A 22,609-nucleotide genomic window follows, 5' to 3' on the forward strand; every position below is an offset into this window, starting at 1 on the left:
GCAGAGTTTAAACGAGGTCGCTCTAGTTGTGAAGATGAACATCGATGTGGTCGACCAAATGAAGTGACTACGCCAGAAACTTTTAAAAAAATCCAGAAAATGGTATTAGATGACCGTCGATTGAAAGTACGCGAGCTAGCAGACATGGCAGGTATTTCAAAAAGTGCTGTACATCGCATATTAACTGAAAATTTGGATATGAAAAAGATGTGCGCAAGGTGGGTGCCGCGATTGCTCACAGACGAACAAAAAATACATCGCGAAGATATTTCGACCGAGTGTTTGGCAAAATTTCACAACAATAAAGCGGAGTTTTTGCGGCGTTATATTACTATGGATGAAACGTGGGTGCATTATTTCACACCAGAGACGAAAGAACAGTCGAAGCAATGGACTCGAAGAGGAGAACCGGCCCCAAAGAAGGCTAAAACAGTTCCATCAGCAGGAAAGGTCATGGCCTCCGTTTTTTGGGATTGCCGTGGGATAATCTTCATAGATTATCTTCAGAAAGGAAAGACTATCAATGGCGAGTATTATGCCAACCTTTTGCATCAATTGAGTGAAAAAGTCTGTCAAAAACGACCACATCTGGCGAAAAAAAAAATTTTGTTTCACCAAGACAATGCACCAGTACACACGTGTGCCAAGGCCATGACCAAAATCCGCGAGTTAAAGTTCGAATTACTTCCTCATGCACCCTATTCGCCTGATTTGGCCCCTTCCGATTATTTTTTGTTTCCTAATTTAAAAAAATGTCTTGGTGGTAAAAGATTTGCCAGCAATGATGAAGTGGAGGCTGCGGTTGATGGGTATTTTGAAGACCTCGACAAATCTCACTACAAACAAGGTGTTGAAGCTCTCGAACATCGCTGGGCTAAGTGCATGGAACTAAAAGGAGATTATGTAGAAAAATAATAAAAAAAAGTTTAGATTTTCTTTTGTTTTCTTTGTCAGGTCGGTCACTTCTGGGACTACCCTCGTAGGACGGGCCTTACGGGCACTAAAAATGGTACTAATTCAACGGTGTTACTCACGAATTCCAGTCAATCGTGCAGTCTAACGCAACTAGTTGCGACCAATAGAGCGCGTAATGCGAACTCATCAACCAATCGCGCGCATGATGCGAACTCATCAACCAATCGCGTTGTAGCGGTGGCACACCGATGTACTGGCCCCTGTCATGCCTCATTATTATTGCCCGTAAAGCCAGTCCCTTACCTACTTACCTTTTATTAATACTGGTAGAAATGACGGGTAGTTTATCTCGCGTGCGAGATACTGTCGCAGTGCTCCTGTGCTATATGAAGAACGTACTTAATTAAGCTTGAAAACAACTTCCGATGTTTCAATGACGGCATTGTCTTCGAGGTTTCCAAGAATGACAACCCCTTTTTACCCCTTCCCGTCCCTATACAAATTGAATAAGTTTAAATCATTGTTTACCATAAGCCTGTTTTATTAATCCAAAGCGTTTCAGACAATATGGTGTTCACCTCTTCCGCCTCGGCGGGAAGGTCCTGGTGTTGGTTGCGCCGGCGCGGTACTGCCCCTTGCGCGAGTAGGCACCGCAGGCGTGGACGACGCAGTCGGACGTGGTGGTGCCCAGCGGCAAGCCCAGCGCGCTGATCCGTTCCAGGAACTGCGCCGGGCCTGCTACTATCTATACATAACAAGTTTTTATTAATATATTTACAACGTACTTGATTCTCTTTCGTATTTCCCTTGCGCACGCTGCTGAGCGGCTCAATTTCAATTTTAATCTTGCTCAGCCTTAGTATTCGAAAATTGCTTATAAGATATCACAGCGATACAATACCGATCTGTCAGTGTTAAAAGTGACGTGTTGGTTGAAGACGTGCCACTTGACAGCTTTATAATTATAAGCATTGACATTGTTCGAATACGGTCGTGGCTACCTACGTCCTATTTAAATTTGCGAATGAATGAAAAGCGACCGCTATCGTGGTAAGAATTTACTTCGAGCGGTTTCTCAATATTTTAGGACGCAAGTTATATCTTCCCACTTGAAGTTTTTGACCGGCTCGCAGTACCTACACCTATATCGTAATACTAAATGTAGGCAAGTTTAAGTATAGCTAATGCTCTATTATATTTGGCTCAGTCGATGATTGTAAAGATTTGAAGGAGAAGAAAGAAAGAGCCTTAGTAGACAAAAAATAATATCTTATTAAAACTTACTCTTCCGAACACTACATGCTTTCCATCTAACTGCGGCAATGGCTTAAAAATAATGTTGAACTGGCCGGTCACTTCGTTACCCGAGGTAACGACCATAGACACCACACCTGTGAAGTGTTATACAAATTCATATAAATATTCATCTACATATATCTAAAACCACAAACAGATCTTTCCATTTATTTTTACCTATTGACAAACGGCGCACAACCTGAACAATAGGTTGGTAGAGCTCCGATAAGAAAGTTTTTATCTAGGTATAGTTAGCTGCAGAGAAATACAAAGGTGCTAAAGCGAATAGTATTGTCGCCTGTAGGTACTTTTATTCGGGTGAACTTAGTGGTGGAGGCTAGTAAGTACCTACATCATACAAATGGGAATACATAGTTAGGCAAGTCAACATTTATGTCCGAAGGCTCCTAGTGGTTATTAAGACTTACCTTACACCTAGAAGTCAATTCGAGCATAGGTACCTCTACATTTTGATGTCATTTTGTTATCATGCACCCATGCGTCTGGGGTTACCAGATGACAGGAATTTTCCTGACATGTCAGGAATGGGGACGGAACACGAAAATGTCAGGTTTTTTTTGAATTGATAGACTTTTTTATAAAGTACCTTTTTATTTACTTAAATCAATACAAAAAAATAAATTTAATAAAACTTAAATTAATAAAACGCGGCTAATGGCTCAATCGGGTGGCCATCGCTAACGGCTAGACTCCCCCCACCCCCAGGGCAGGAAAAATATTCGGAAATCAGGAATTTTGTCAGGAACTTCTACATTTGTACTAATACATGTCGTATGAACAAGAACGAGAATGATAACAAAATGACATCATTTTGATATTAAAGTGAAAGTAAGAATTGGCCTTCGTGTTTCTAATTTTATTACAGTGCTAAGCTTCCAACTATAGTTTCTGTTTGGTCTCGTCTTTCTGTTATAAAGCTTTGACGTATTATATCTAAGGACGGGCCTTACGGGCACTAAAAATGGTACTAGTTCAGCGGTGTCACTCACGAATTCGAACCAATCGTGCAGTCTAACGCAACTAGTTGCGACCAATCGCGCGCGTGATGTGAACTCATCAACCAATCGCGTTGTAGCGATGTCACACCGCTGTACTGGCCCCATTCTTACTGCCCGTAAGGCCAGTCCTGAAATATAATACGTCAATGTTATAAAGCGTTAGGTGCGTATGCGCACGGACCTGGCACGGTGTGCTTGAGCTCAAAATTCTCGGGGGCGGAGGGCTCGACTTCGCTTTCGGGTATGAAGCAGCCGTAGCCGTTGTCTTTCTCCACGTCTCCTCCCCGGCAGTAAAGTTCAGGCACGATCCTGGTTCACCCAGAGAACAAGGGCTGAGTTAGACGATGCGAGTACATATATATTGTGGGTTTTGATCGGTCGGTTGAATTGGACGTCCGCAATGTAACTAAAATCGCATGCGAGTTCGCGCGTCGTCTAAATCAGCACTAGTGACGTTAAAGAGAGAAAACAAGGGAATGAATAGTGCGAAAATAATAGCTAGTGTAGGAAAATCTGACCCCCACTAGGTCACTGATCTAAGAAAGCACATATTGTTGCCAGTAACAGTCAATTTTTAGACTATTTCGATAGGTGTTGTTAAAATAGGCATTTATATATAGTTTTCTAAATATTTACGGTAAACAATAAGAGTTTATAAAATACCTACACAATTTTGAACCACCTTGAACTACGGGTTTGTCGGGCCTTATAGTTCGTTTTTTTTAGCATTAGAAAGAACTTGAAAGAAGGTAAGCGATCTTGACATGTCTTTTAAATGAAAAACGGATTTTAAAAATCAGTAACTTAGTTATTACTTATGAAAGCAGAAGAATATAAATGATCGTATTAGATTCATATTTGTTACATATTTGCCGTAACTTATTTTTAAAATGTGTTTTTCAATTAAAAGACACATCAAGATTGTTTACCTTATGCTAAAAAAAACGAACTATAGTGTAGGTTAATGTGTGCAAGATGCACATGTATGTATTCTATTCTAACCCATTTGATTTTTTCAATAATTATAAGTTTTATACAACCTGATATATTTGTATACTTTCATACTACCTGAAGATCCTACAGCCGGTGTAAGCGAAGCCGCGTTTGTCACCTTTCACGAGGCTTAGAAACAGCTGGCACGTCCGCGGCGCTATGTCCGAAAACAGCTCGATCATCACCTTGCCAATCTTAGAGCCATTCAGCACCCGTATGTCCAGGGCCACCCTTCACATCAAAAATAATTTACACGTTAATCAACCGGCATTTAGAGAATAGAATAGAGAGCGTTTATTCGAGGCAGAATAAAAGAAGAAAACAACACGTACCTAACACAACTTAATTTTCGTATTGTCCAGATGCCATGATGTATCAGAGCGGTCAAGACGAAGATACCCCTATATCGGTTTGCATCCACTGATTCCTCTGATTTCTTTTCGATTCATCAGAAGCACTACCACCAGTTTTAACATTGACATATTCACTCACGTTTAAGTAACTTACTTTCTATGCATCTCGCTCGTACAGTCACCAGCAATATTATGTTACTGTTCGAAGGCCGCAAAAATATCTGACACGATCTTATTTGTAGAGCCATAAGAGCGTGTCACATATTTTTGCGGCCTTCGAAGAGTAACATATTATTGCAGGTGACTGTACTCGCATATTAGTGCAAGCGAGATGTATAGAAAGTAATTTACGTAGACGCGAGCTAATCTGTCAATGTCAAAACTGGTGGTAGCCGTACTGATGAAGAGTGTATCTACCTACTTATCTACCTATTTAGATTATCTTACCTAATGAATCGGGCCGAGGTCACGGCCGACTCACTTTATGCGCAGACTACTATGATCAGTCGTTTCAGTAAAAGTTAGTAAACTTACTTGCTTCGATATATATTCATAGGCTTGTCAAAAGCGGGATCGTGGACACCGCGATCTATTTTTTCAGTCTTAAATAATATAAACGGTAGTCTGAAATGATTACTGACGTATTAGGATGGAATAGTTATTTGTTAAGCAAGCGACAAATATATTGTATAGGTGCCTCTCTTGTTAATGCCCAATATTAAAACCTGAGCGGGCGAATGATTCCAAAATTATAATAGGTACTTATTTAACAGGATTTCAAGGTGATGCAAACAAACTTTACTCTCGAGTTAAGTACTACTTAACTGTAGAGCAAATTCAAATTAATGCAATTAAAATTTAATAATTAGAAAACATAATTATTAATCTTCAACCTAGAAGCCAAGTAAAGGTGCAGAAACAACATAACATTTTCATCGAATTACTTTTGAACGTTAAGAACGTTAAACGATAGTGGACGACCGATTCTATAGACAAACTTAGTCCCAATTTTTCTCCCTGGATATATTGACGTTATTGACATTAAATATGCAAAATATTTTTACACAATTTTTTGTGTAATCAATGCCTCTTCGTTTGACTTTTTTCAATATTTAACCTTTTGGACGCCAATGACAGATATATCCGCACCGCAGGTCCAACGCCAAAGACGAATTAATCGGTCACAGACCACAGATGCACAGAGCAACATAGACCTAAGCGCATATGCATACAGTTCCATTTCAGTTTTGACACTTCGGCGGTGGGGAGACAGTCCTGACTTCGGTTGAACTCGGCTCCGTTCGGCTCAGCATTGCTCCGAGCAATTATTAGGGTTGGCACCACTTGACTTCCTTCTGCGTGCACGACCACAGATAAGATAATCACTTGAATTTTGACAACCCTAAATAGCCGAAAGGAATAGTGCTATATATTAGAAAGGGATAGCATGATTCGACCCTGAATCGCTGTCAAACTTCGGGTTTGTAGGAAGTGTCCTTTCTGTATGGTAGTACTGTGACTAGTCGTATGCCTATTGCCTAGTATTAACCACATTTTTCATTGAAACACAGAAAATAAAAGGAAATACCTTGTAAAACTAAAGACCTCTTCAGTCGCATATTTCATTCATGATTCCATCGAATATTCTAACAATTGAAACTTGAAGCAATTCCATGGTAATCCATAATACTTATCACGTGTCTTTCTTTTTTTTTTTATTCTCTATTTTAACTTAGAAATAAACAAAATAAACCCTCAGGAAATAATCAACAACAAATTGGTATTGACGTTGACAATAAAACTGATGAAGACAGCTCGACGTTCCGTTACGCTGATGCTCTAGTACAAATTCGAAACATAAAATCTAAAAATTCATAAGATAAATAAAAATATTAAAATAATTAATTCTCTATATTCCGGATGTCTTAAATAATATATTAGATACTAATAAACATAAAAAAACTTCAATACAGGAACGTTTTTCAGAAGTAAACTAAAAAATATCTCAAAGAAAAATAATGCTTACAAATTCGTACGTGATGAGTTTTCGAACGTTCCCTTTTATCATAATTTAGTCTACTCCAACTGACTACTCGACTATTGCCTATGAATGTGTGCGTAGATGTCATTAAAAATAGCTCCGTCTTTCTCTAAACTGCGTGAGTAAAAAGGACATGATTTATATTCTGAAGTAAGCAATAGTGAACCTTAATATTTAAGACATATGGTTTAGTAAACAACCTGGAACTTATGATCTTTCTTCTTGAATCAAACCTTGTTACACGCCACGAGGTTAGTGACATCTTCCTCAGTTCTGGTATCCTGGTACTTTTGGTAAACGTTTGTCTCAATAAGACACCTGTTGTCGGTTACCCGCCCGAGGCAAACGACCTCTTCTGCAATTCTGCCATCCTGGTACTTTTGGAATAATGTTTATGCTATTATGTCGCCGTTATGTCGCTATTATGTCGCTGTTATGTCGCTGTTGTGTCGCTGTTATGTCGCCAATATGTCGCTATTATGTCGCCAATATGTCGCCGTTATGTCGCCAATATGTCGCCGTTATGTCGCCAATATGTCGCCGTTATGTCGCTATTATGTCGCCAATATGTCGCCGTTATGTCGCTATTATGTCGCCGTTATGTCGCTAATATGTCGCCGTTATGTCGCTATTATGTCGCCAATATGTCGCCGTTATGTCGCCGTTATGTCGCTATTATGTCGCCAATATGTCGCCGATATGTCGCTATTATGTCGCTGTTATGTCGCTGTTATGTCGCCAGTTGTCTTTGTTTTGATTCATGTCGCCAATATGTCGCTGTTATGTCGCCGTTATGTCGCCATTAAGTCTTTCTAGGTAATGTCGCTATTATGTCGCCAATATGTCGCCATTATGTCGCCAATATGTCGCCGTTATGTCGCTATTATGTCGCCAATATGTCGCCGTTATGTCGCCGTTATGTCGCTATTATGTCGCCAATATGTCGCCGTTCTGTCGCCAATATGTCGCTATTATGTCGCCGTTATGTCGCTGTTATGTCGCCGTTATGTCGCTATTATGTCGCCGTTATGTCGCTATTATGTCGCCAATATGTCGCCGTTAGGTCGCCGATATGTCGCCAATATGTCGCCAATATGTCGCTATTATGTCGCTGTTATGTCGCCAGTTGTCTTTGTTTTGATTCATGTCGCCAATATGTCGCTGTTATGTCGCCGTTATGTCACCATTAAGTCGTTCTAGGTAATGTCGCTACTATGTCGCCAATATGTCGCTATTATGTCGCCAATATGTCCCGTTATGTCGCTAATATGTCGCCGTTATGTCGCTATTATGTCGCCAATATGTCGCCGTTATGTCGCTATTATGTCGCCAATATGTCGCCGTTATGTCGCTATTATGTCGCCATTATGTCGCCGTTATGTCGCTATTATGTCGCCGTTATGTCGCTATTATGTCGCCAATATGTCGCCGTTATGTCGCTATTATGTCGCCGTTATGTCGCTATTATGTCGCCGTTATGTCGCCAATATGTCGCCAATATGTCGCTGTTATGTCGCCAGTTGTCTTTGTTTTGATTCATGTCGCCAATATGTCGCTGTTATGTCGCCGTTATGTCGCCATTAAGTCTTTCTAGGTAATGTCGCTATTATGTCGCCGTTATGTCGCCGTTATGTCGCCGTTATGTCGCTGTTATGTCGCCGTTATGTCGCCATTAAGTCTTTCTAGGTAATGTCGCTATTATGTCGCCGTTATGTCGCCAATATGTCGCCGTAATGTCGCCGTTATGTCGCTATTATGTCGCCAATATGTCGCCGTTATGTCGCTATTATGTCGCCGTTATGTCGCTATTATGTCGCCGTTATGTCGCCAATATGTCGCCAATATGTCGCTATTATGTCGCTGTTATGTCGCCAGTTGTCTTTGTTTTGATTCATGTCGCCAATATGTCGCTGTTATGTCGCCGTTATGTCGCCGTTATGTCGCCATTAAGTCTTTCTAGGTAATGTCGCTATTATGTCGCCGTTATGTCGCCAATATGTCGCCGTAATGTCGCCGTTATGTCGCTATTATGTCGCCAATATGTCGCCGTTATGTCGCTATTATGTCGCCGTTATGTCGCCAATATGTCGCCGTTATGTCGCTATTATGTCGCCGTTATGTCGCCAATATGTCGCCGTTATGTCGCTAATATGTCGCCGTTATGTCGCTATTATGTCGCCGTTATGTCGCTATTATGTCGCCGTTATGTCGCCAATATGTCGCCGTTATGTCGCCAATATGTCGCCGTTATGTCGCCATTAAGTCGCCGTTATGTCGCCAATATGTCGCCGTTATGTCGCCGTTATGTCGCCATAGTAAAAAGGTATAAAAGGCCGGTGCGGAGCGTTGGGGATGGATTCATTCTTCGACCGGGCTAGCAGTGACTCTGGTTTTCGGGTGTAACTTAGTGCGGGGAGGTGAAGTTTCTCCGCGACTTTTTCTGTGTTTGTTTTTTACTTGGAATTATCCTAGTGAATTTAAACTTAGAATTTGTGTCTGTGCTTGGTTTTGCGGGGATTTTAATCGTCGTAACGCTAAGTTTGGACTGTTGTGGAGATTCTTTACTACCATGTGTGGGTTTTTAGTTATTGTGAGGTTTTCTCTACGCTGTGTGTTCTAAGTGCCGTCATGTTATGCAGGGACAATGTCAATGCATAGCCGGGGCTAGGAATAGTGTCTGTGTTTGGTTTTGCGGGAAGAAATTCTCGTAACGTTAAATATAGATGACAGTGTTTAAGGGAATTTCACTTTTCTGTTGAGTTAGTTTAATTTAGTGATAACTTAGTTATTTTAGTGTTTTTCTATGGGGTATTTTTGCTATTTTAAAAGCCAGATCATTGTTTGGACTGACAGTTTGTCCAGCTAAGCATTCACTCCGCCTAACGGTGCCAAAGGATTGGATGGTTAGGAGTCTATTGCTCCAAGTTTGAGAGGACTTGGCGTCTCTTTTATATCAACATAAGAGACGAATTATCTCACTAGTCTCAAGGCCCAGCTGTTTAGATGGATGTGGGGACGTCACGTGCGCGTCATCCGGGCCCACTGAAGTTGACAGTAATTGAGACTAGGTCTCCTATTAAATTTATTTATATATTTCGGTGCTCCGGTTCATGCTAGTGCTGGTTGCGGGGGCAGACTTCTGTCGTGACTGATATTACACTTAGTCTTTGTTGTGGCAGAGTTTCCCTCGTGATTAGTGCGTGTGTGTGCTAGGGTACTGATCCACTTATATACACGGAATAGGGCGACTTATTCTTATCCACCATGCCCGCGGGCGATAAGGAGGGAGTCAAATACACTGGCCTGTAGGTTGCCTTCTCGGTTTCGCCTGCCGAACTTTACAGCTTCTCGTAGGGACCACACTTGCGTATATTACAAAGCATTAGGTCGATGGTAAGAACGAACTATGCTTTGAATGTACTAGATTAGGGACAATGGGTAGAGTTAGGGTAGAATCACACACTCATTTTATTGCTTATTAGGGTTCTTTTTTAGTTCTGGTCTATACAATTGATATGGTTGATATATATTTCTCTTTAAGGGTTTAAAAATATGGTTTCTTAATCCTAAAATACGAGTGTTTAAAAGGTGAAGGGTTCATCTGCCTAAATCTTCCTAATTTCTCATTTATATGGGGAAAGAACCAAAGTTTCTATAAATTCTTATTTCTATTTTTCATTTCTGGTTGTCTGGTGTAGGGACGAGGTACTGAGTAATATAATCAGGTAATACATACAACAACATACAACATAATCTCTTAATTATCAATCTGAATTTAGGAACGCAAACTATTCTGTGATTGAAGAACGGTTTGCTTTAGGGAACCTTTGTCAGGCAAGAGCAGTACAAAGGATAAATTGAGTGAATACTCAATTTCGGCCTCGATTAAACATAATAATTAGTGAATAAACTCGGTACTTCGTTTATACATCTAGAGAACTAGGAATTCTGTCTAGATTATCAGCTTTGGGGAATGGGACTATGGGATTAGCATCCCTAGCTTTTGAACATAAAAAAGATAAGTAATTATGATGATTGATGGATACTTTGACACTTCTTTTCATCATCATCTAGGTGCGTTTAGGTTACGAAGTGTTGGTCATAGCCCGTCTGGCTAAACTGGTAGGGTAGGTGTTCCGATTAATACTTGCAAATCGGACTAAGAGCTTCCAGACCTGCATCGGACGTACGGAGCAGCACGTGTGATTAAATCACACATCGTTTAGAAGATGATAGTTAATTATAATTAACCTTGAAATGCTAGGGTGTAAAAGAGCTTATCTCAGGAGTGCTGCTTCTATGTTATCCCGGAAGCTTAATAGGTGTGGCAGGATTTTACCAACAACATTTTTATATATTTTATATCATCATATATGCTGCAATACTTAAATACATTATAGTAAATTTTACACCATCATTTACATTGCACTAATAAATTCTAATAATTTTCTATTTTTGTAATTCATTTTTCTTTAAATTATTTCTTACTTGCATAAATACTTATTTTATTACCATAAATATCTGTTCTCAAAATCTAGGTAATAATAAATAAAGTCAGAGTCCAAAATTTAGCTGATACTCATTAAAGAATTTGAGGTTCCCGCGGTTCACTTCAAGGGGTCCTAACCACTAGCTAGACGATCACATGGCCATATTTTAAGGGTAAATCGAAAGGGGATGTTATATTAAGGTAGGTAAGTTAGTTAAGTAAGGGGGGAGTTACATTTTGGTGAAACCGTGACGCAGGATGTAGTTTACCTGGGTTACTACGGTTCTTCAAGGTATATGTATGTAAAAGTAGCCTTTCAGGCTACATTTTGTTGGCGTGAAATGGAATGGGTACACTTGATTTTGGACTCTGTTTTTATTATGGTTTAAATAAAAGTCATAAAGCATTAATTTTATTATTCAATAGTTATTATATACACGTAGAAAGGTCTTATATAAAAGTCATGAAACATTAAGTTTATTGTTCAATAGTTACTATGTACACGTTGGAAAAAAAAACTATTACTATTCTACTGTAGTAAGGGTTACTATCCGCAGGCGAAAAAACGTAATTATCTCAATCGGTTTATTTATTACAACACTAACTATGTACAATTACTCATAACTTGTGCGTGGCTGCTATGACCTCAGCAGGGGTATGCACTTATGCAGCCAACCAAGCATTAATCTTCTCCTAACTTTAAAAACGATCGGTAATTTGCATCTCGGATATCAAGATTCTACGTCGACACATCGTTGGCGCGTTCTATCTCGGAGGTGGCGCCATCTCTTGACGAGTTTGGTACTACATTTTTACTCGTTCTCGGCTCGCCGTAATTAGGGATTTCCTTTTCACATTTCTGAGTTACGATGTGTGTCTTCACAAATATCTACTTTAGATCCATGTTCTTGCGTCTTTGATATCTGAAAAATAAAGTAACAAAATTGCAAAATTAAAGCCATGTAGTTAGCACTTATTAACACTTATTTTAAGCGCAAACAGTCAGACTTATTTCTAGTGCGCCATAGATTCATTAAGAAATTAGCTTCATTGCAGGTACCAATAATAATAATAATGAAATAAATATTTTAGGGACTATCTTTCACATATCAACTTTGCCATTACTTGGAAACGCATATTCGTGGTAGACGCGCCTTTGCCAGGCAGCATTTGTAGACAGGGGTACTTCAGTTTGGGTTAGGAGGCTGTTACCATAGTCTAGAGATAAGTTTAGTTTACCTAAGTTAGCCTAGGATGTGGTCAGATAAGATATCTAGTTGTGTAAGAACATATACTTTAGTCGAAAAATCATGGGGGCGTGAAACTGTTCACTTCACTTAGGCTTTCTTGAAATATTACAGAACAGGGGGCGTATTACAAATATATACATTAGTTGTACAATTATGGGGGCGTGTAATTGTTCATTTACACGCAGGAATACTAAGGCATAGGGGGCGTATTTCACTACTTTCTTATGCTCCCGTCTTAAAAGTCGGCAACGCACTTAAAACCACTCTGGTTTTGTGAGGGAACGGTAATCATTAATCACCGGGTATATGTCTGTTAGTTTGCCTTCTATATCATAAAAAAAAATTGCTAGGTACTCGTGTGTGATAGATAACATTGGAGTTCCATCTTTGTTACATGCTTTGTTTACTGATAAGCTGTCACTATAATAAACTAGTTAAGTTACAGATTGCATAATATGTATGTACGGTCCTGGATAGGCCTGTCGATCATAGAGTAAGAGTAAGAAACAGATATTACAGATAATTCTGTTAGGTTTTATTTGCTTCACGTGTGGGTCCGAATGACAACCACACATGCCAGTAATAAGCTTAAATTTCATTAATGTACGAAAACATCATACATTTGCTACTGTAGGATAAGAAAAATGAGCATATATGTATGCATGAGCTTGGATTTGAATAGGAAATCGTATGTTAAGACTATTTTTAGACCAATTTATAGATATTTAGGTTAAGAAAAGAGTAATAGTACATGCTGCAATCACTATTGGAGCATAAGTAGAACATACACATTTGTATGAAAGTTTATCTACATATTTTTCAGTACGGAACCCTAAGAGTCACAACATTTATCGAGAACAGCGCTGAGATATGTATAGTTTACTGGTTATAGTTATTACTATTATTTACAAGGACTCCTGCGAGCTGCCTTGTGAACCTCATTGTCATTATTAAAGCCGCTCAAATAATTTCATGAAAATCAATTGAGAAATGCAACACGCCAATTAGTTGGACGAACAGCGTGCATACAAAGACATATTTGTAGTATGAAGGTAGCCTGTTAACTTAGGATTACAGTACAGTTCTGCTGACGGTACTTTTTATTGTATTCTGATTGCGATCAAGTAATACTTAGTCGGTAAGCTAGCACGCTAGTACCTAAGCTCTGCAACACGTTTGCTATTTTCTTTCTTGTATTCATTGAAGACTAGAGCGACCTTAGCAGCAAATTCTTGAGATACGGCCATCAAACAGGAGTGTTGAAGTATTTAAGTCAGAGGTTCTTGGTAGCCTGGAATAAATTAGGCAAGTATTAGGAAACTTCAGAGAAAAGAGTTGAATAAGTACAGTAATAGTAGTAAAATATCAACAGTCATTCATTAGAGGGGGCGCGTCATTATTTTATTGTCAAATACACTCATAGGAAATATTAGGTTTCACAAAAGTAGACTAGACAGTACTTAAATTCTTCAAAATCCAAAAAATTTTGAGAATCTTTGCCTTACAGGGCACATTTCCATAAAGTGAGGTCACAAATAAGCTAGATTAAATTACTTAGTCAACAAAATCATAATAGGATGTAAGGTTAATGGAGGTTTTCATATCTCTGATCTTTCATCCGGAACCTCTTCGCTCATTATTTTGAAATATTAGAGTCAGACATAAGTTAAGAGTTTTTATAGCTTATGATAAGTTTGGTATTTATATAATGAAATAAAATACCTGTCATGACTGGAGACAGTCTATAGATGTACATTGAAGGCAGGCATATTGTTACTGCGGAGCGATGCCATTTCTCCGGGAACTCTGAAATTGATAAAGTATAAAAGTTAGCTAAAGTAGGGTATATTTAAGAGAACCTATTTATAAGTGTCATTAAAAGTGTTTATTATTTAGTACAAGTAGGGTCTTTACAGTCAAGATAAAAATAAAATCAATTTTTATTTTATTTTTGAGAGCGATGAAAAATTTTGAAGTTCGTTTTTCTAGGTACATATGTATATGTTACAGTAGCTTTTTAGTAGCATGGGTGTTATACTTACTAGGGGACTGTTGAAAGGCTCGGAAGAACCCATGAGGGCATCAATGGAAATTTGCTCCGCTCACTGACAACTAGATATTGGGTTTCGGTTGCTGAAAAATAACAGCATATATTGTAAGATGTATTGCAAAAAGAGGAATATTTATGACAGGTCTAGGGTTAGGCCCACAAATTGTATCAAATTTACCGGAAGACTGCGGGATCCTTTTGTAAAGAAAATACATATTTATTAACAAATTTTCATTACCATGCAAGAAATCCTGTTTATTTTTAGTTGACATTATCATATAATTATGATTTTTATAATATGTTGCACTTCCAAATTTAGGAAGCTAGTATTTCCGAAAGAAATTGACCCGGGTCATCTTTTTAGAGCGACAAGATTTTTCAAATTCCAAAAGCAGTATGGTCAAACCAGTGAGTAAATGTCTAATAGTAGAAATATCATACTTACGTTTCACAGTTGTTTTGATTCATCGAAAATAGCAAGGGAGTCTTCACAGCAAAATTTCAACTTCTTTTCTTTCGATAACGATATATGTATACCGGGGTTCATTCTAATAAAGTTGTCAGCTTGCTGAAAAATCAAATATACTTTGTAAATCTTATTGCAGCAGAAAACAAACATGTAGTGAAGAACAAATATTACATTAGACGGACAGCATAAAATCAAAAATCAACATGTCATTCCTTTAATACTGATTTTTACTTTGATCACTTTCAAGTTTTGCAGAAAAAATGTGTTTTGTTGCTGAACAAAGAATAAAAATAAGGCAACTCACATAAAAACATTACAAGCGTAATGATATGAAATTAGGGAAACCTTAATGTTTGTCTGTATTCGATAAGACCAAATAGAAAGCAGATTTATTGATAGATAGGTCAATTTGTGATCAATTACTTTTCACTAGTTGATATTCTAATAAGCGAGACAGTTTTTGAATAGGAGCAACTTGTTTAATGAAGGAAAAAGAATAAAATCTTACCTTGCTCAAAGCAACAGTTTCCACATTTAAGTCCATTCCATTCGTACTATCGACAGCTAGACTCATTACACATCCTTTTTACTAGATAGTTCAAACACTAGGTCATAGTTATGGGCACTAGGTTCACAGAAAAATAGAAGACGCAAGCTGGGAAAAGGTCAGCCATGCGGCGACGAAACAGAACTTTCACTTCATTCGTTTTATAGTAAATTCTTCAAGGGGCTATATTTTGGAAACCATTAGGGCATTCTTGGAGGCAATCCTTACTCGCTACATCGGGTAAAGCTTGCGTCGTGGTATTTTACTGTAGGAAATCATTGTGAAACAAACGCAATGGCTTGTATTCAAAATGGCGTTTTAATGTTTTGAGCGATTGTCAGATGTTTAGGTATTTAATCAAAATGTCACCGGAAACTGAGGTAATTTTAATTATTAACATCACGATTAGTTTACTTGTATTAAGGATAAATTAATTCATCATCATCATCATCATCTCAGCCATAAGACGTCCACTGCTGAACATAGGCCAATTAATTACGTTTCAAAAAATAAGCATAATCTGAAATGACAGCAGTTATAATTTGCCAAAGACAAAATTTCGTTTCACTCATGTTTCACTGTTGAACGTTTATAATTCAGTCTCGAATAGTTATTCAAAACCACTTAGTTATTCACGCCATCTATCGGAATTGTTACTTAAGAAGTCGTACTAAGAACCCGACCAAATTGAGTGGGTTGTGCTTGTTATGTTGCCAGGAGTATTAGAATGTGTTTTTGATTTTGTCGCATTGCATGGACGCACGCGCACCCGTTTACACTCTCGTTCCGTGTCTCGTTTCGCGGCTCGTCTCGCCGGTTGTCTTGTACGCGATTGTAAATTGGTTATTAGTATTTTGTCTATGCGTAAAAACTTGTTCACACGAACGATTTCGTTTAGTATTGATAATAATTGCAAAAATCAATAGATAGCGATGGTAATGGTAGCCCCTCACTAGGTGACAGAACGGGACAGTCTTATGTATCTTTCGGTAGGAGTGGCAGCGAAAGCGCTATTATTGGTTGTCCTTGTTACGGTCTCGTGTAGTTGCGTATGTTTTGTCCCTCACGGACGCGCGAGTATAGCACGTCTATAGGATTCTACCATCTATGACGGAAGATCATAGATGTCGGAAGATAATGGATGACAGTCGTAATGGTGTTGCTACTCACAAAAACAATTATTGAAGAGTTATAGTTAAATTTATTCGCATTTCTATAGGATCCTATTCTAATCGTAAAATGAGACTGTAGATGGTTTAATAATGGAAATTCTTATGTCAGATAAATGAAAATCATTGTGAGGTTTAGTTTAAGTGCAAATCAACAAACCGGGGCCATGTTGTCTGGTCAAAACGTGTTAAAATAAAATATTGCGGTTTCGTAAACGAAACAACTTTGGTTTGAACGGAAATATTTATGTTATTAAGAAGTGATAAAATAGAATGGACAGTGTTTAGATACTAACCCGGAAAAGGTCCATAATTGAGTGCAAATGTGTATTTGAGCGAGAAATGGTTAGTTTTACGTGCATTTTGCGGACGCAGGTAACGAGTGCATTTTGAAAACAAATAACAAAAATCATGTAGTTTTCTGTAGTAAATCTATATTGAAATAGTAGAATAGTGTAGTGGGTGAAATTAGTGACGTGATAAAGTGGTGAAAATAGTATTCATCTGCAAGAAACGTGCGTTTAACAAATAAACACGTGAGTAGAAATTTTGGCAAGCCTAGAACAATTGTTGAATATGTTAGTATATAAAACGCATATAGCTTGTTTACATTATATGCAATAATACTAAATTGACGTTCAGATCTTTCAAGCGTTTCAATATGAATATAATCACATGCTTTCTTGATTTTTCTAAATGGAATTCGGTTAGTAACACATTTTCAATGGATTCCATAATAATGTGTTCGTAGGTATATACATAGGTATTTGCATTATTTTACATGGTTTTCATGTGATAAATAAAATTCTTTGTTAGTCATTTAGTGCGAAAAACACTTGAAAAATAAAACAAAACAATAAAACACTTTGTTATGAAAGCCATTGTTAAATTTGTCGTCACTTGTAACTCTCCCGTGGTCTAGTGGATATCAAGGTGGGCAAATGTATGAAGATTACTTGAACGTGGAGTGGGTTCGAATCCCGGCGAGCAAATAAGTTTTTTTTGTTTAGTTTTTTTTTAATAATTCGTTTTAATTTATTAAACAGGTTTGCAAGGTTATTAATATATTTAGGATCCCTTTAGAACTTTATTTTATTTTATTTATTTTTGTCCTGTGGTCTGTTTGCTTACGAAATTCTTAAAAACTATGCATAAATAAAATTTATTTTGGATATGTATCTACGAGTAGCGTTATAAAATAAACTGGAGTTATGAATAAACTTATGTTCAGTAGGCTATTTTTTTTAAATTATTTACACAAACTAATTGTTGCACAATGTTTAGATAAATACTTACCTACTTACTCTTTGATCAAAGATGGATTCATTACCTACCTAACCCTTCCAATGCAGTTGTATTTGTATTAGGAGCACCTGGGTACTTAGTTCTTAAAATACCTAGATGTTAACTCACGTATTTTTAATCACTCGCGCGGCATGTTTTAGGGTGCCTAGGCCTCCATTTTTAAGCACTAACACTAACAGTGCATAAACGAGTTAGTACATCTCACAATAGTAATTTGAATATCATGGCTAATAATATTATGATTTGGATTTTTTTTATAGGTACGTTAAGTCAAACGGTGTGTGTTTTATAATGTAAATAGGCTGGTAAAAATGCATTAAAACGGATAATAATTTTATAAAATTTTAAAAAATTATTTAAATATGTTTTGCAGCATTTATGTTACTATACTTTATGATTCGTCGCTACTATAATTTTTGATTTATCATCATCATCATTCATAGAAATCATCATTATAAATGTCTTATAAAATTTATTTTTATTTATTTGTGAGCATGTTTGCATTATTTTGGCTGGCCAATGGGCTAATTATATAAAAACAACGTACAAGTAGAGTCTTTCATTATGGTTTTAAATGTATTAATCGCATAATCGCTTTAGGTCAGTTTTTTTTATATATTCGTGGCTGTGCGTGGGTTTTGGAGTAGTGAGATTAAGGTCGTTTAAAGGCTATACAATGTACGGTTATGAGCAATAGTTAGATGTTACAAGCAGCCGTGTGAACTGCCAGGGTTTGGCAGCGGAATGGTTAAGCGCGTTTCAAGTCCGACTCTTCTTTGTCTGTATACTTCCGCGGTGGTTTATTGCATAGTAGGTTGTCGATGCTGCGCGTTGAGCGACAGTAAGTGAGCGAAAGATAGGGATTATAGAGAAATTAATCGTGGAGCGTTATCATAAAATCTAACAACAAAAGTGCAGATTTTTCTTTATGTGCGTATCATTTGATTTTAATACCTAGTCAAGTGTTTTTAACTAGTAATTATTAAATAAATAAATATAAAATAAAATAATTTATTGGAAAATTGAGGGATTTTAAAATCATCTGGGAATCATCTAGAAATGTTGGGCTAGTATGGGGTTAGGACAAAATGAGTAAGTTTTTTTTCAAATGATTATGTGGCTATAAATATAAATTTATATATTCTCATTTTGATTACTAATCGACGCGTTGGCTGTCTGTAGAAATCAGTGTGAAAGTGTAAAAGAGGAGGAATGAAAATGTGTGTGCATTGAGTGTTTATAGTTATGACTTTGTGGTGATTTATGAAAGAGATGTATGATATGAGATGACGGATGCTAAGTGGACGTATGTACTTTTATTGGAAAGATTGGATTGATACAGATAGACAAAAGCTGGAGGGTAATCAAACTAGATGTGTCGGTATTTGCAGGGGAACAAACTGGGGAGGGACGGGGATACACAACTAGCCAGAAAAATCTTATCGGTAGGTTAAAATTTCGACCCATTCACAAGGGTAGGTTTTTATGGCTAGTACTACACAAGGTAATAAGACCCTTACGAAACCCACACACTCATATTGGGTGAGATATATCTGACACTCGACATATTTTAAGAGCCGTGAGCGTCTAAAAGGACGAGGCTCTTTTCAAGAGGTTAATTAGATACAATTACATATCTTATGTTGCTTTCAATATGAGGTATAATAATAATAAGCAAATATTTTGTTTATTTTGGTATTTTTTTTTGAAACAAAAATATCTTTATCATACCATATTGGGGTATATACTTATGTCAATTTTAAGTTTGTTTATATATAAAAAAAAAAATACACATCCAAACAAACTTAAACGTCGGTATATTTTATTCAAGTATGAGACACGCGCCAAGAAAACGTGGTTGAGGGTGATAAGGCAATGAAATTGGTTCGAATTTTGGCGATGGAACTTGAAAGCTTCGTACTTATAAAAATTAAAGGTCTCTTCGTTTTGCTTGGGGAGTTTTTGCTGTCTCATCAGATGCTCTTCTACGGAAGTGTACGGCGCAATTCGGGTAGAGACAAGAGTAATACTCGACGCGGCCGGGTTGAGCTGGCAAGGACGGGTTAACTAGTAGCCTATTAGATTCACAACCTAATATCTTTGGTGGAGCGAGGTGACTGGGGAAAAAGTTATCATGGTTCATTGACGGAATTCTGATGAACTAATTTCAGAGCTGAGTCATTAGCGGTCACTTAGTATTGAGACACACACTACACGTATAGAAAAGGGGGGATATATCCGACTAATCTAGAGTAGATTGAAGTCTTTTACAAATTACTGTAGTAATTCATAAAACACTTAAATCGGGGGCGAACTGTGACTAGTCGTATGCCTATTGCCTAGTATTAACCACATTTTTCATTGAAACACAGAAAATAAAAGGAAATACCTTGTAAAACTAAAGACCTCTTCAGTCGCATATTTCATTCATGATTCCATCGAATATTCTAACAATTGAAACTTGAAGCAATTCCATGGTAATCCATAATACTTATCACGTGTCTTTCTTTTTTTTTTTATTCTCTATTTTAACTTAGAAATAAACAAAATAAACCCTCAGGAAATAATCAACAACAAATTGGTATTGACGTTGACAATAAAACTGATGAAGACAGCTCGACGTTCCGTTACGCTGATGCTCTAGTACAAATTCGAAACATAAAATCTAAAAATTCATAAGATAAATAAAAATATTAAAATAATTAATTCTCTATATTCCGGATGTCTTAAATAATATATTAGATACTAATAAACATAAAAAAACTTCAATACAGGAACGTTTTTCAGAAGTAAACTAAAAAATATCTCAAAGAAAAATAATGCTTACAAATTCGTACGTGATGAGTTTTCGAACGTTCCCTTTTATCATAATTTAGTCTACTCCAACTGACTACTCGACTATTGCCTATGAATGTGTGCGTAGATGTCATTAAAAATAGCTCCGTCTTTCTCTAAACTGCGTGAGTAAAAAGGACATGATTTATATTCTGAAGTAAGCAATAGTGAACCTTAATATTTAAGACATATGGTTTAGTAAACAACCTGGAACTTATGATCTTTCTTCTTGAATCAAACCTTGTTACACGCCACGAGGTTAATGACATCTTCCTCAGTTCTGGTATCCTGGTACTTTTGGTAAACGTTTGTCTCAATAAGACACCTGTTGTCGGTTACCCGCCCGAGGCAAACGACCTCTTCTGCAATTCTGCCATCCTGGTACTTTTGGAATAATGTTTATGCTATTATGTCGCCGTTATGTCGCTATTATGTCGCTGTTATGTCGCTGTTGTGTCGCTGTTATGTCGCTAATATGTCGCCAATATGTCGCTATTATGTCGCCAATATGTCGCCGTTATGTCGCCAATATGTCGCCGTTATGTCGCTATTATGTCGCCAATATGTCGCCGTTATGTCGCCAATATGTCGCCGTTATGTCGCTATTATGTCGCCGTTATGTCGCTATTATGTCGCCGTTATGTCGCTAATATGTCGCCGTTATGTCGCTATTATGTCGCCAATATGTCGCCGATATGTCGCTATTATGTCGCTGTTATGTCGCTGTTATGTCGCCAGTTGTCTTTGTTTTGATTCATGTCGCCAATATGTCGCTGTTATGTCGCCGTTATGTCGCCATTAAGTCTTTCTAGGTAATGTCGCTATTATGTCGCCAATATGTCGCCGTTATGTCGCTATTATGTCGCCAATATGTCGCCGTTCTGTCGCCAATATGTCGCTATTATGTCGCCGTTATGTCGCTGTTATGTCGCCGTTATGTCGCTATTATGTCGCCGTTATGTCGCTATTATGTCGCCAATATGTCGCCGTTAGGTCGCCGATATGTCGCCAATATGTCGCCGATATGTCGCCAATATGTCGCCAATATGTCGCTATTATGTCGCTGTTATGTCGCCAGTTGTCTTTGTTTTGATTCATGTCGCCAATATGTCGCTATTATGTCGCCAATATGTCGCCGTTATGTCGCTAATATGTCGCCGTTATGTCGCTATTATGTCGCCAATATGTCGCCGTTATGTCGCTATTATGTCGCCAATATGTCGCCGTTATGTCGCCAATATGTCGCCGTTATGTCGCTATTATGTCGCTATTATGTCGCCATTATGTCGCCGTTATGTCGCTATTATGTCGCCGTTATGTCGCTATTATGTCGCCAATATGTCGCCGTTATGTCGCTATTATGTCGCCGTTATGTCGCTATTATGTCGCCAATATGTCGCCAATATGTCGCTGTTATGTCGCCAGTTGTCTTTGTTTTGATTCATGTCGCCAATATGTCGCTGTTATGTCGCCGTTATGTCGCCATTAAGTCTTTCTAGGTAATGTCGCTATTATGTCGCCGTTATGTCGCCAATATGTCGCCGTTATGTCGCTGTTATGTCGCCGTTATGTCGCCATTAAGTCTTTCTAGGTAATGTCGCTATTATGTCGCCGTTATGTCGCCAATATGTCGCCGTAATGTCGCCGTTATGTCGCTATTATGTCGCCAATATGTCGCCGTTATGTCGCTATTATGTCGCCGTTATGTCGCTATTATGTCGCCGTTATGTCGCTATTATGTCGCCGTTATGTCGCCAATATGTCGCCAATATGTCGCTATTATGTCGCTGTTATGTCGCCAGTTGTCTTTGTTTTGATTCATGTCGCCAATATGTCGCTGTTATGTCGCCGTTATGTCGCCATTAAGTCTTTCTAGGT

At 37.9% G+C, this 22,609-nt stretch overlaps 1 protein-coding gene and 1 long non-coding RNA gene across 2 annotated transcripts in view; both read right to left on the bottom strand.

Annotated features, from left to right (window-relative positions):
• Positions 1 to 1,434: 1,434 nt before the first annotated feature.
• LOC134789385 (uncharacterized) overlaps positions 1,435 to 22,609 on the bottom strand; it is a 32,843-nt gene continuing 11,668 nt past the window's right edge. Inside the window, exons 6-10 of the mRNA XM_063760017.1 lie at positions 5,111 to 5,200; positions 4,299 to 4,454; positions 3,412 to 3,539; positions 2,200 to 2,306; positions 1,435 to 1,660 (exon numbers count right to left, since the gene is read on the bottom strand). Of these exons, the coding sequence (XP_063616087.1) occupies positions 1,490 to 1,660; positions 2,200 to 2,306; positions 3,412 to 3,539; positions 4,299 to 4,454; positions 5,111 to 5,200 (652 nt within the window). The 3' untranslated portion in view covers positions 1,435 to 1,489. The remainder of the gene's footprint in view (positions 1,661 to 2,199; positions 2,307 to 3,411; positions 3,540 to 4,298; positions 4,455 to 5,110; positions 5,201 to 22,609) is intronic.
• Positions 14,078 to 14,970, bottom strand: LOC134806270 (uncharacterized). Its single transcript, XR_010146492.1, has 3 exons — positions 14,852 to 14,970; positions 14,399 to 14,489; positions 14,078 to 14,162 (listed from the first exon to the last, which is right to left on the bottom strand). It is a non-coding gene; the product is annotated as an uncharacterized LOC134806270 (long non-coding RNA).

Source organism: Cydia splendana, chromosome 3 (assembly GCF_910591565.1).
Source record: "Cydia splendana chromosome 3, ilCydSple1.2, whole genome shotgun sequence".
In the NCBI taxonomy this organism is placed as follows: domain Eukaryota; kingdom Metazoa; phylum Arthropoda; class Insecta; order Lepidoptera; family Tortricidae; genus Cydia; species Cydia splendana.